Genomic DNA, 15518 nt, shown 5'->3' with positions numbered 1-15518 from the left:
AATTTCTCCAGTGTTTCTGGCATCACATTTTAATGCTCACTGAAATCAAGTGCTATTTACTACTAAAAAGCAAACATCTATTCTTAGACTTTCACCCTTGGATCAGATGAAACTTGCTATGTAGGGAACAATGAAAAATCACTATTTAATTCACTTAGATCTCAGCTATGCCAACTGAAGCTTAGTAAACTGAGTAAATCAGCTGCAAAAACAAAAGCACCAAAAAACAAACCCAAACAACCAAAAAAAACCTAAGGGCAATGGTGCTTACATGACAAAAGTGAATTCCTTTAACACTGTTGCCCATCTTGTCCAAAGGAGGTGACCAGCACATCAAGCCCATGACATTTGGAACAACCAGAAGAATCCCACCAGCAACTCCAGACTTTGCAGGAAGACCAACCTACAGAATAATCAGAGAATTAGTGGCCTCTGCAATTGCTCCTCACTATTGTAACACAATGCATCAGCATTTTCCTGAAGACTATTGTGTAGCATTTATAAAACATGTAGCTGGAAGGCACTTGAAGCTGGAAAACCATTATTACTTATCTCTTTTTAGATAAACAATAACCTGATCCAGTTTGTGACAATCCAAGGTTCACAATCATAAAACTATTTGCTCTCAGGAACATAGTGAGTCAATAATACTGTGAAAGAAGATAATTTAAATCTTTTTTTAAAATAAAGTAATTATGACTAAGCAGTAGCACACAAGTGTATGTCACACACAGCTTGCAACAAGGTGGTAGAATGAAGCTGTAAAAATCTTGACTGAAAAACAAAACCACAAGAAAATTGGGAAGTATCTATGAAATCATACAATAACCTGCTTGTTTACAATCTGAACAAAGGCATTACTTTTTTCCAGTAGGAACATGTCACATATCCTTATGGCTCTCCAAGCAGCAACTTCTGCATCACACAATGCACCATAATGAATTTTATGTGTATGCAGTAAGAAAAAAACTAAAAATGTTGAAAAAAAAATACTGAAAGCATGAGGTACAGTTCATCTTGAATTATAAACATGTAAGGAACACACTGCTAGAAAACAGGAGCACAGTACATGTGCTGTGTATGACAGCCATTTTCAGACATAAAAGGACAATTTCTGAGCCTGAGTTACTGAAGATAAAACAACTGTCTGCAAAGGCTTTCTGCTATCCTTGACACCCATACAGCAGGATTTCTTCAGCCATGTTTTCAGTTCCTGTTGCTCTCATGAACAGCCTTTCCTAAGGAACAGCATTTATGTTTTGATGTGAAAAGGATTCCCACAAGTGAAGGCAGAGTGCTCTAAGGTATGTGACTAGTAGTGCCATGAATCCTAGGTGAGATTTTCCCTTACAGTGTGCTCACTTTCTAAACAATTCATGTAACGCCCTCTCCTCTGCCTCAAAAACAAGGAAGCAACCCCTAGAACACAGAAAATAACAGCAGAGATTAACCTTCCTGGTCAGCTGTAATTAATACCTGTAAAGTACTTACATGGAAGGCAAACTGCCCTGAAAAGTCATACATGCCACAGGAATGCATCAAACTCAAGGTATTCCGGACTGCCTCGGGGCTCAGGACTCTCTCACCAGTGATTGGGCAAAAGCCACCATTAGCCAGAGTTGCTGCCATCACACTTGCAGATTCACATGTTACTTCTATTGAGCAAAGCTTATGGAAAAGAAATAGAGATTATAAGCACTGGTACTTCTAGCACAGTAAGGCCAACTACAGCAGGATCAACAAAATACTGAAATCTTAAAATAACATCTCAGAATCACCTGTAGCATAACATTTCTTACAGGTTACACTAGTAGCATCAATTACTACAGTCTGAATCTTTCCACTATAAAGATCCCAGTGACAGTGTTTGTAAGCCCTCTTAAAAGCTGGGGACAATATTTTTATTGGGTTAGTGTCTCTGCTCGATTCCTCCCCCCACCCCCCAATATGTTCCTTTGAGAGGAAGAGGTCTGTAAAACAATCTCTAAAAAAGTATTTTGCATCTGCTTAAATGGCAAAGCCACAGAATGACTGTTTCTTTCAATTTGATCTTGTTTCGTGTGGTGGGTTCTTTTTATTTTAAAGCCTTAGAAGATCCCACACATTATTAGAAGTCCAATTTAAAGCTGCAAATTCTAGCACATGCAAGTGTTAATGCCAGCACTTCCTGCTGACGCAGCCTTATTTCACCTTTCTCATATTTAATTTCTTATATAGTAATGATACAACCACACCATCGTTTTTCCCAGGATCCCTGCTTCAGTACAGACTATACATACTTTGGTGACACATCAGGAAATGTGATAAGATGCCATCACCTGATGCTGCCTCATTTCTGCAGAAACCAAAAGATAAATTGGTTTCAACCTGAAGCTGAAATGCTGCTCTAAAAGTAAACAAACTAGTGCTCGTATTCTTGCTTCTGCCAAACAGTCATTACATGATACTTCATGAAGTTACCTAAGCCACGTTTGCATGAGTAGTTACTACCTGGAATTCTTATTTTCCGGGTGCCAAACTCAATACATCCTAGTCCAATCAACTGGAGTTGCAAATCAAGAGATTGTCAGAGACGCATCTAAAATGGCAACTGGGTTTTAAACATATGAAGTATTACATAATATCACCTACTTTCAAAAAAAAAATTGTTTCTAGGTTCTCAGTTTAAGCACCTGCATTCTGTACCTCGTTTGTCTAAACTGAGAATAATCCATCCTCACTTTACAGATAACAGGCAAATACGTTTATTCCTGCTTAGAAAGTTCCCAGTCACAAAAGGGAGGAAGGAATGTTACAGAAAACCCAAAGAAAAGAAATAACTAGACTTTTAAGTAGAAACTGAGTGTTGGAAAGGTAAGCATTGTACCCTAACAGGAAAACAGAAATGCTGCTCGTGTATGAGCTATCCTTTTCCTGAGCATGGAGTGAAAAGGGGATTTTTCAAGGGAAAAAAGAAAGAATGACACATGGCCATTAAATCAGAGATCAGAATGCACAAAAATGAGGCCAAATTAAAATACATCAGAAAAGTAAGCTTTAAAATTTCTTAGCTTATGAATAGCTTCCACTTAGAAAACATATCAGGCAGGGGGGTACAAGGCATTTAAACAGCATTTTTACATAGTAAATTCATATAAATCACACATTCTCTTCTGTCAGAAGTTCAGAGTAGACTATTGGCTTGTAAGTAGTTTCTAACTCAACAGGAGGTCAGCTACAGTTAATCACACATTCCTTACTTCATAAACACTCATCCAATCTAAATATAAGAGAGCAGGTGCATCCCAACACAAAAAAACTCAAATAAGATTTGCATTTTGAAAATAATGGCTTATAATTTGCATAAGTAACTTGCATTAGGAAGTCTCCAAGTCAGAAACAGATTTTGACAACTCTGTATTTCTTTTTTTAAACTCTCCCAGATGAAGTGAATCAGTAACACAACTTGAACTGCCTCTTGAGAACTCTGCATGGCAGGGCTGAGTTGTGAACGTTTAAACATTAGGAAACCCTTACTGAGGAAATACCTCACACTTGCCAAGTTCTCATTTTGTGACAGTTGTAAATAACTTGCTGAAAGTGAAAAAGGAAAAAAAAATGGGGGAGGAAAAAATATATATATATATTCTTACTCAAAAGCATTGAACTAAACCAAAAGGAGGTGATATTCCCATTACTTCCCTTGTAGCTCTCCCTCAAGGCTACAGCTCAGCATGCATTCTCCAGTTACAGAGGTTAAACTCCTCCACAACACCACAAGAAGCAGCAACCCAAAGAAGTGTTTCGTCAAACTCACTGAAGTAATACAAGATATTTCATGCTTCTAACTTCAAGTGGTTTAAAGACTATTGCTAGTTTGTATTAGCAACAATGACACCTGAGTAGATCACCTAAACAAAAGCAAATCTGGATACATCAAACATATTTGTCATTCCCAGAGTTAAACAGAAGCTGACATTTAACTGCAAGTCATTGAAGCCTCCATGTCTAGGCACAAATCAGCTTCTACTGCTTATAACAGCAATTCTAAGCCTACAGTGAGTCTCAATTTTAAAGTCAATTACCTGAAAATAGAAGTCTAGTATAGCAACCATATCCGTGCCTTCAGGAAAGCACTGAGGAAGAAAAAAAAAAAGAGTAATTAGATAAAATTATTTTTTTTTTAAGTATCACTTTTAGATAAACATAACTTTAGCTATACTGTTGTCAGCACACTAAGAATTAGGCATATTTCAATATAAATATTTAAATGTAGTAAGTAGAAATACTTAATGACATCAGACTTAAAAATAACACAGTGCAGCAATATCAATAAACGAGGTACTAAAATATTTTTCAGTATAGTTTTCAACATCTTTAAATAAGCAAATGGAAAAATGCATTCAGGAGTTTTATAAAGTCACCTCTACAGCACAGATTATACTTTTTACAACAAATGAAACAAATTACCATGGCTATGTTACAGAAAAATATTGAGAGGTATTTTATTAGGATGGTATAAGTATCACACTTTTTAAATGACAGTATTTGAATAAAATGAGTAAGACATATCCAGTATCAATTTGTGCCATACTGTACATAACATAAAAGTCTTCACAGACAATGAATAAAACTTAGTACATCATCTTTAAAATACACTTGAGAAAAAAAGAGGTTAACCTTTTTTTCTTTCAAGTAATAGCCAATTGCAAAGTTTCTATCTCCACTCTCCCTTTCAGACTGGAACCTAAAAGAGAAAAAAAAGAAAAAAAAAGAAAATATAAGGAAACATGTCAGACTTTCCAAAAATCACTGAACTCAAGGTGTGTAATGTAATTCAGTAAAATTCCATATAAAGGATACATCACTTCTGAACACAAATATTCTACAAATGGGACAGAAGTAGCCACAGCAGCTCATCCCAGTTCACTCAGCTGGAGTGAATCAGCACTGACATCCAAATGAACACAGTACTGGTTACCTACAACACAAGCTGACTTGGAGAGAAGGCAAAAGAGGGTAAAATCCTCATCTTGGAAGCATTTCTAAATAGGCCAGAGTGGAATGGAGCATCCCACACTGGGACAGTGAAAGGGTCATGATTCCCTGCCCAAAGCAGAGGAACGTGAGGACCACAGCAGGCCAGATAATGGCTGCACTCCTCACTGGGATGATTAAGGTAAGGATGAAGACTAAAGGAGGAACAGCTGCCTGGTTCCTTCTACAGGACACACCTTTTACTGAAACAGAGCTCAGGAAAACACCTCTGCAGTGCATTGCAGCTGGCAACCTGGAAGCAACTCTGCTAAAGGGAATCTTCATGATTCACCCCATGCTGCCTGAAAAACCTCTCAAGAGTTTTGGAATGCTATACACTGAGTTTCTATGGGGAACTGTTTGTTTGAGAAAAGAATTTCAATATGCAAATTAAAAAAGCAGGAGGAGTCCCAGTTGTATCAACTGTGCTTCCCAAACATTTGCTATGCAGCCACCAACATGCAGAGTTTAATTTTTAATATCAATGCCAGGAAGAGAAGAGTTGCACTTACAGCTCTCATTGCCATAGCACCAACAGAGCACTAAGACAGAATAATGACATTTTCAAAGAGGTAACCAACACTTTCAGGTGAAATTCAGCCACACTGATGTCAGAGACATGCACAACTTTAGTTGTAAATTGTTAAGTGAAAGACATCCTCCAACAAAAGGGATGGAATGCCAATTGAAATGTAAATAACTGAACTTTATCATAAGCTCAAAATATCAGTTATCAGTTGAACCACTTTCCACCTAACCACATTGAGTGAACAAAAAATACTCACGTAGCATTACTGAATCCAACATACTCATTACCAGCCATTTTATTCATGAACTGCATCACCTGTCACAGACAAAGACAAGGAAAAGCAGTATTTTTACACATAAAAGGTTATGAACTTTCACCCCAGCCTTACACTAAATCTTGCAACACCACTTCATAAATGCAATACGAATCACTAAATGTTTAAACAACCAAGTACATTTACAAAGACAAAACCCAGGTTATTACCAAAATTTCACTTTCAATTCCCTTGCCATCTTGAAACTTTTACCACTGAAGTTAGTTAAAAAAGAGAAGTTATGATGTTAACTTACGTAGTCAAATTTTTCTGCATTATTTGCTCCTTGCTGCAAGAAAAGAAAAAATAATTTACAAAAATTGTTAACAAAGGAACAAAGTTAGTTCACTTAACAGTATTAGGATTTTAATGCAAATAACTACAGTATGAGTCTAATTAAGAATAAGGTACTACAATCACTTTTAATGAAAAATTTAAATGTTAGATAAGTAAATTTTTAATTATCATTTAAATAATCCTATGCATCTTAAACACCTGTATGCTGGAGATTAATTTAAATTGAACAAGGTATGCTTTATTTTAAGTGCTCTCTATTCAACTTTACATGCTTAGCATAAGTAAATGCAGTAGCTAAAGCAAAAAATACAAAAGTAACTACAAACAGGATAATTACAGTAAAAACACTAACTTTTTATAGATTAGTAATGCAAAGGTATTCTCATATTACCAACAGAGCTGAGCATAGGGAGGTTCAGGCTACTTGAGTAAAAATATTTCCACGGCCAGTGCCCATACTAAGAATTTAGACTGAAGACTTAAAGTGAAGTGTTACCCCTAACTATGAAAATAATGGCAATTAATTAAAAAATATCTGATTAAAAATTAAAAATTGTTAAACAGCTAGAAAAATAGAATTTCATATCAGAGGGCACATCATTGTGCTAACAATGTACAGGAAAACCTAAGTCCAACTTAATAAGGATGACAGTAGAACTTAATTCTTAGGGTGGGCTTGGTTTGGGTTTTTCAGGGAGGATGAGGGTTGTTATTTTGAGGATTTATTTTTTCCTCCCTTGTTCAAGAACATTCTCAAATTTAGTAGCTGCCAGTTAAAGACATTAATTTTTTGGAGGTCTCTGATAGATGACCTTTTACAAACTCCAATAGAAAAAGATTCAAAGAGGAGTGGGAATAGCACATGGTCCACTGGGGGGAGTTTTAAATTTTTTTTTAAGTAGCCAAGTAGAATTTTTGGAGGAAGTTTAAAAACCAATGGCATCGCATACACAAGCGGAAACATTGTATCTGGAGAAGATGTTTTAATACAAAATTTTAATATTAAAGACAGTCTATTTAGAATAACAAGACTCTAACAAATCTCAAACAATTCAAGACACTACTTGCACTGTGTTTAGTGTGGGGACGGGGAAGAAAGTGGAAAAAACGGAAGCTTTATATCAACCAGTATTTTACTTAATGAAATGCATAAAGCCAGTCTCATTTCCCACTCTGCATGTGGATTAGGGTGTTGCAGATAATCTTGGAAGCCCATGCTTCAGCTCATCTACAAGAGGATGTGCAGACACACACGTACAATCACTGGTGAAAGGAACATCACGCTGTTCTCTCAAAATTATGCGCCAGTGGTAACCTTATGTGTAAAGGCTAACAACTTTACTCCTAAAGGCAATCATCTCTAGCTATTTTTCAATTAGATAAAAAAATGCAAGATACATTTCATCAAAATGTTCCTGTATAATATACCAGAACACAAATCTTAAAAATTTAACTCCAAATCTGTTCAATGAAAAATAATTAAAAGAAGAAATTACCAACTTCATTGAACTGTTGCAGTTGTCAAAATATTCCATAGATCCTAATGCTGTAAAATATGTAACAACATTTAAACCACAAAAACCTTTTTAACCTTTCAAATGCACAATGAACATCTTTTTCTGGGAAAGTGGGTCAGCATTAGTTATGGGATGCTGCATTGATAATTGTATGGTTAGACATGTATAATAAATTGAAACAGGTTCTTTTGTTAAAAAAAAGAAAAGAGGGAGAAAGGGATCATGCTTTCTGCAAAAATATAAATACATAATACTTCACTTTTTTGTTCTGCCCAGTGGAAAAAAATATTCCCTCAACAAAAACATGGCTTTACCAGCAGCACATAAAATCGGTGGGCAGAAGACTCAATGCAAACTTTTTCCACATCGACTTCTTATAAAAAAGGTTCCTTTTAAAGTTCACAACTAAACTTGTATTTTGGGAAGAAAATCTTCTGCACACTAAGCCAGATGGTGAGTTTGTAGTCCTTGATGTTCCACGCACTCGTAGAGGTATTTCACAGCACACACAAAAGCATTGTTACTGAAAGCACTGCTCATCCACCTGAACTGTTTGCTTAAGCAACCACATGATCCAACCTCAGCAGGGATTTACTACAACATGTAACTGAAACAAGAAACTCTGCTTCCATACGCATGATGACTAAAAACCCCAACAGATTATTTCCCCTCTTCCAGCAGCTGACAGAGGTGTCCTGCTCCTCCTAAAAAGCTGGAGAGACACAGTGGCAACACACATTCTATGATTAAAATTCAATTGCAAATATAAAATCCTAACATTCAGAGTACTGAGCAGCTTTTCCATAATAATTCAAATAAACACAAGGGACAAGGGAATTTCTGTTCTTCCACAAGTGCTTCTTATTTTAAGTTTGATTGCATAAACCTACGAGTTTGGGGGCACAATATTTCTTAAATAGCATTTTTAAAGTTCAGATGCAATTTAACCTGTCTAGAACACCAAAGAAAACACTCCATGCACTAAATTCCACAAACACTTTGTACATTTACGGGAACATGTTCATATACACACTTATACATGCTTGTGTGTATATGCATATGAAAAAACACTTCTAAATGAATACAAAATTAAATGTACAATGTTAAGACTGAAGCAGTTTGATAGGCAGAAAATTCAAACTTTCAGAAGACAGCTCAATACAATTTTGTAAACACATAAAAACCCCAATGGACACTATGGCTGTCAATCATAAATTTGAATTTTTTGACTGTGTCAGTTTTTAGTGATCTTCCCTTTTTTTTTTTTAAGGTACTTGTACTGTATTACTTGTATTTCTACTAAAACATATAAACAGTTGCAAAGGCTACATACCTACATAGGAAAGAGAGACCCATGGATACTTACCAGAGCTTGCAACAACAAAATTAGGCAAAATTTATTAGAAAAGCAGTTAACATTAGCCACTTTTCATTGATCAAAACTGTTTCTGTGACTGGACCATAAGCTCTTACCATGTGTCTCTCACTAAAGTAATTTCTCAATTTTGAATCTAAGCAAAGCTAATAAAAACACCTGCACCATGAGAAGTTTATAATCTTCTAATAATAGAAGATTATTTAAAAATTAATTTCTGAACTATTTAAAGCCTAATTTATAATCTAACATTATACTGTTATGAAAATACCCAGAAATAAAAAAAAACCATAATTCTGTGTCAGAGTGCAAGAAAACTTTTTAAAATACATCTGCATTTTTCATGAAGTTAACTACTAATGTTGTTGTTTTAGCTTTCTTTACTTACACACTTTTTATATTTTATTTGTTAAGATGGTCCTGTTCTATGAGAACTGGTGTCTTCACAGTTTAGTGTACCATGTTCAGCTCTGAAATACTTGAGAGTACATTGTGACAGACAGTATTTGACCTAAGACCAACACTATCAAAATTTCAAACACCTGCAAGATTTTTTTGGTGTCCTTCACTTCTGTGCATGTGTGACCACTTAACACATGTTACTTCACAGAACATACTACATAGTTAGTGTCAGATTACATCCAATGTACTTGAGTTTTATTAAAAAGTGGAGAAAAACATGGATGTAAGATCTAACCCAAATTAGAAAATTAGTAACCTAGGAAGAGAGGCAATGTCACCAAAGTGAAGACAAGTGTCTGGCAGAGAAGATCACAACACCAACACATTGTAAAGTGGTTTGCGTGCCCATTTACACATCAGTCTCTCAGGAAGGATAACTCCAGTGACAGCACAGAGCAATTAAGCTAAATCAGTACTATTTATTGTAATTGAATTGTCAAACTAACCATGCATTTTCCCACCTCTCAAGTATTGAACTGTAACTACACAGGTTTCCTAATAACTGAATCCTGACAGCAAACAGACCCTTGGCACAGCTAGACAGGCTTTTCTACCACTCCTCGCCTCATTTGTTTTGTGATTTAATCAGCATATTTAGTTAGCTCTTAGATATATCACAACTCTCTCCATGTTTTATATAAAAAAATAAGCTTCCATTGAACTAAGATTTTTTTAGGGTCAGAAAGATCAGCATTTTCATTTTCTTGTACACCAAACTTTTTGCAACAACTATGAATTTTGCTATTGCCAACATGTCTAAATGCTTCCCACATAATTCAAGACCACAGCACACCTCCCTTCAGTGAGCACTCCATTCCACACTGTCTGCATGTGTCTGCCACTTAGAGGATCTAAAGATTTGCCTGCACCTCTGCTGTTAGGTTAGGAAAACTTTTATCTACAGATGGAATGTTAAAGCACACAAAAAAAAAAGACTTAGGATTAATCCCTTGTTCTCTGGTGATTCTACCCACTGCCATCTGCTTTCTTCCACATATTTCTCTCTGAACCCTTCCTCTTCCTCTCACCTGCATTGCTAATGTGGCAGTCAGTAAAGGTAATGTGGGAAGTCCTTGAGAAAACCACTGATATTCCTGGAGTTGACAAGCTTTGAGAATTGTGTTTAAGGTTTAAGAAAACTGAAGAGATCAGAGCAGTAAAATCTATCCATTCTACAGGCAATAAAGACTTTTCCCAGCCAATGTGATGTACAGAAAGCTGCACTGGATCTGTACTAACTGCTGGAACAGTCTGTGGAGTGTAATGTAAGTACAATTAGAACAGGGGCAGGGGTTAAGGCACCAAAATGTAAATACAGCATCCGTACAGGAGTTGAATCACCTTCTTTCAAGCACCTGTATTTCCTTGGAGACATGATAAAAATTACAGTTCTATCTCACGCCACTTTTCCATAAACTCTTGTAATTGCCACTACAATTTTCTTTTGATAAAAATTATTTGAAAAGTGTTATAACTATGTAATTTATATAACTAGTAATACAGGCAAAGGGCTGTATGGGAAAAGGTCTTCAGTGGGGTTTTTTTTAACTTTATTTCATTAAAAGTGACCTGCAAGATGTCCTTTTGCTAAAGCATTTTTATTGTAGACACATGCTTTAAACTGCTGGAACAGTTTGTGGAGTGTAATGCAAGTACAATTAGAACAGGGGCAGGGGTTAAGGCACCAAAATGTAAATACAGCATAGTACCAAACACAGGGCAGTTGGAAAATCACTTAAGATGCCAGGAGTAGGATACAGCCATGCCTAAGTAACTCAAACAAACGTGTAACTTAACATGCACATACCCCTAATTATTTTTTATTATGGATTGCAAAGACAATGTAACTTTACAGTTTAGGTCCCTGATCTATTCCAAGGCAGGTACACCAAATTCTGACAGCACTCAGAACCAGGTATGTGATGCTAAGAGCCTTTTTTACCCCTAAAATGTTAACACATTACATGTTAATATATTCTGAAAGAGATTACTCCAAGCATCATCCCTCATCCACAATCATAACCTGTGCCAGGCTCCAAGGACAGCTGGGTGTAAGATCACATCTACTAACAGCTGCTCAACTCAGTACAATGTATGGGAACACTGAAAGACTTCTTAGATCCATTCCTCAGAGAGAGATAATCAATCTCAAAGGAGGTAAAAGCATTCTTAACCATGAAATACAGCAACAAGCTCTCTGTAGTTTTTAATATGCTATCATTAGGTAAATCTGTGATACACAGTGAATTTAAATTTTCTTGTACTTTAGGAGCCATACACTATTTTCAAGACATGTAAGTAACAACTAAAATAAAACTAATAAATGCAGAGGAATTGAGGGCAAAGCATAAGTTAATGAAGCCACCTTTTTCAGAAAAAAAGGTAAGTTTGATATTAGATCAAATAAAAATGTGAATTATGTAATTCACTGGTTAGTAGCAATAATGTTAAGTTGCAGATTGTAAAGAAGTTACTTCACAAAAATTACAACTACTACGTAGTTTTGTACCAGTGACCCTCTACGTAATTGTCTTCAGAATATATTTAGCTTGGTTAGTTATTCAAATGATAAATGGTATCTTAGTGAAAGCAGTACAGAAAATCTACATTTTAATCACACTGAAAACAAATAATGGTGTGATAGGTAAGATATGTGTCCACTAGACGTGCAGTTCCCACATGCAGAAATGTTAGTGCAATGCAATACTCTTTTTATAAGACATTACAGAAAAAACCCAAATAAAAGTTAAAAAAAAGCCACCCAGCAAAACCAATCCCCAATCCTTCTAACAAATAGCACAGCTGCATGCATTAAACAAATCCATGTTATCTATTCAGAAGTACACCATTTATCAAGAACTTTGTGCCTTCTGCAAGAGGCACGTGCTTTTGTTTTGCCTTATGATCAGTAGGGCATGTTGTAGTTGTCCAACATTTTAACATTTCAGACAAGTGTGTTAAGTCAGATTTTAAAATTCACTATTATCCAAGTGAATTTCAATGCTCAGTCAACCTTTAAAAAATATTAAATGTGAATAAATTTACCTGTCATACTTAAGGCCATTTTCTTTCACCTACAGCTATCAAAGATAAATGTCTTTAAGCAGGAGTTCTTACACCTTCTTTAAATATAAAATAACAGAAAATCATGATCTAAGTAAGTTTAAAATCAATGTTGTGGAAATAGGGGGTAGGAAACACACTGTAGCTAATGGACTTGGAAATGCAACCAAGAAACAGGTTGTAAACAAGACTTCTGGACCTCTGAAGTAACAGTATTAAGTTTACTAATCAAAAACTCCAGGGAACTGACACATTCCCCAGAACTCTATGCAGGAAAAAAAAATATTTTTGTACCTGTGGCTACTAAAACCAGCAGAAAATACAAGTCAAGTACCTGGCAAGCATTAACACTGCAAAGAGTTTATACCATTAAGAACTTCAAGACATTTATATAGCTGTTCTACAAAAAAAATAAAATACAGCTTTCCAAAAGTCTCAAGATCATGGACTAAAGATGTAAAGTCATTCAGACCTGGTGTGCTTGGCAAAATAAATATCTGTTTTCAAACACTCTTGTTTATGAAAGCACACTTACATCCCAACAGCAACTATGTACCATAGAAGCTCAACATAATTCAGGATGTTAATAGCACACAAAATCAACATAAGACTGACATTCAGATATAGCAGCATTGCTCCTGTACAAATTATAGTATCTTTCATTTCTTCTGCACTGCAAGAAGTACTCTTGTAACTTTATGCTCTTTAAGAGCACTTAGACACTCAGAAATGTACTTCTGAGTGCTACAAAGTATATTCCTGAGAAATATACTTCCTCAGCAATTAACAAACAGAAGGCAACACTCTCAGGAGAATATCAAGTGTTGTGCAGCTAAAGAAGGAAACAAATCTAATACCATCAAGGAAAAAGAGTTTTTCAGATGCACTGATACTTGTTAGAAACTGCTATGCTAACACTGCATTCATTTGGAAGGGTTACAATTCCCAAAATATCAGTTTGTCTACCTGCCAATGAGTAAAGTGCCATCAGATACTGCAGACAAAAATCAAATACAGCTTATAATCTGCACAAGACATTTTTTCTACATTCTACTAAAATACTCAGAGAGAAACTAAATATTAACTTTTTACCTTGATTAAAGATGTGATCACAATTGCTCCAGCATTCACCATAGGGTTATGAGGCCTGTCTGTGAAATAAAGTTTTCCATTACAAATATATTCCAAGACATGTTTGTCAAACAAAACCAGTCAAGTGCCTAAGTGAAAAATTATTCTAGATTTAAGTATGACTGAAAAGCTACTATTACAGAATAGGAATTATATAATCTTAAACCTTTAAAAATACTGTAATCCAACACTATACACAATATTTTATAATTCTGAGCACAATATTCTACAGCTTATAACACGCTCAGCCTTATGCTACTTAACAATCCAGTAAATTATTTAGTTTGGTGTCATTTCTTTTCTTGAAAATCACAAATCCTCTTCATTTAAGAACTTAATTTACTTCATAGCTGACTTGCACATACCTGCTACACTTACATTTTCCTTTTTCCCCACTGATGTCCATATTAAGAGTATCTTTCCATTACTAAGTCATTATTGGCTGCTGAATAAATCACCTTCTTTTGTATCTCCTTTTTCTAAAAAACCTCTCGCCAGCCATCTTACTTTTCCCAAATAATCTACCTTCCACAAATTACCCTCTTCTTTTATAACTAACATTTTTGCTGTGCTTTTTAACTAGGATGTTGACTTCTGAGCCTTGTGGTGTCTGAAAACCTCAAACAATTCTCAACACATTAATATCATGACAGGTTTGAGTTTTTTACTTGCTGTTCCTTTACCTCCAAATCTGAAAAAAATACTGATTTTAGAACTGCACAAAATGTGTCCACTATTTTTATGTATGATATACAAACAAGGACTCTAAAAGAAATTTGAGAATATGTGGGTTTTGGAGATGAGTCTGGTATTTGCAGCATACACATATATTCCCATGAAAGTTGCACTGGTTGTGGTCAATGGTACTCAGCCATCAATGACTATCAGTTAATCTTCAAAAATTTTCTTCAAACTTTCTAATCTTCAAGCTTTACTAGTATTTTTCAGTAAGTCAATATTAAAAGGAACTTTTAAATAAATCAAACCATTCTATTAGTGGAAAAATGAGGCCAAACCTTCCAAAAAAATGAAGCTCCCTTAAAATACAAACTTATTGTCTAGATAATAAAGTTGTTTCTGCCATTCCTATTTACATTCTGTTAGTGGAAAAATAAGGCCCAACCTTCCAAAAAAGTGAAGCTCCTTAAAATACAAACTTATTGTCTAGATAATATTTTAAAGTTGTTTCTGCCATTCCTTTTCTCTCCGAAAGAGACTCACAAATTGTTCAGATTTCATTTGATTGTACTTAAGAGCTATATATATATCAAATATCCTGTTGTTATCTACTAATGCAAGCAACGAGGGCCAAATGTATTTGACTTCTGATTAACACCAGATCCTGGATAAGAAAATATAGCATTTCCATAGCTCCTCAGGGACCACAAACCTGAAGACAAGTCAAATGACCACTCACAGCATCACAGTCTGTGGGTCAGAAGGACATCTGGAGGTATCTCCTCCACCCTCCACTCAGTGCAAGGCACTTGCCACAGTTCCATAAAGTGAGTCTTGAAAACTTACAAGCATGGCAAATGCCCGACCTCTCCAACAATCCTGCTCATCCTAGGTGACAAATTCACCCTAATATCCAATCTGCAGCTCCCAAGCCACAGCACAGGGCCACTGCCCCTTGTTGTACCAGGTGCCAGTAGCAAGAAGAGTGACAAGAGAACTCCTCATGTTGGCAATTGCTCTTCAGGAATTTGAAGAGGTTTCCAGAGGAGCCCCCAGGCCCTCCCCTCCAACTGCTCCCTGGGAGTTACATGTGCCCTGGGCTGGTACAGAACCCTGGCAGCCCTGAGCCCTCCCCAG

The 15518-nt window shown here is 35.8% G+C and overlaps 1 protein-coding gene across 1 annotated transcript in view; it reads right to left on the bottom strand.

Moving 5' to 3' along the window:
* Positions 1-15518, bottom strand: part of GLS (glutaminase) — a 61408-nt gene that overhangs the window by 25390 nt on the left and 20500 nt on the right. Inside the window, exons 7-13 of the mRNA XM_039728575.1 lie at positions 13665-13723; positions 6115-6147; positions 5802-5860; positions 4660-4726; positions 4065-4115; positions 1492-1668; positions 272-403 (exon numbers count right to left, since the gene is read on the bottom strand). Of these exons, the coding sequence (XP_039584509.1) occupies positions 272-403; positions 1492-1668; positions 4065-4115; positions 4660-4726; positions 5802-5860; positions 6115-6147; positions 13665-13723 (578 nt within the window). The remainder of the gene's footprint in view (positions 1-271; positions 404-1491; positions 1669-4064; positions 4116-4659; positions 4727-5801; positions 5861-6114; positions 6148-13664; positions 13724-15518) is intronic.

This window comes from Passer montanus, unplaced genomic scaffold (assembly GCF_014805655.1).
Source record: "Passer montanus isolate IOZ18808 unplaced genomic scaffold, ASM1480565v1 scaffold66, whole genome shotgun sequence".
In the NCBI taxonomy this organism is placed as follows: Eukaryota; Metazoa; Chordata; class Aves; order Passeriformes; family Passeridae; genus Passer; species Passer montanus.
The sequence above is the reverse complement of the archived record's forward strand: the minus strand, read 5'-3'. Positions and strand labels throughout refer to the sequence as shown.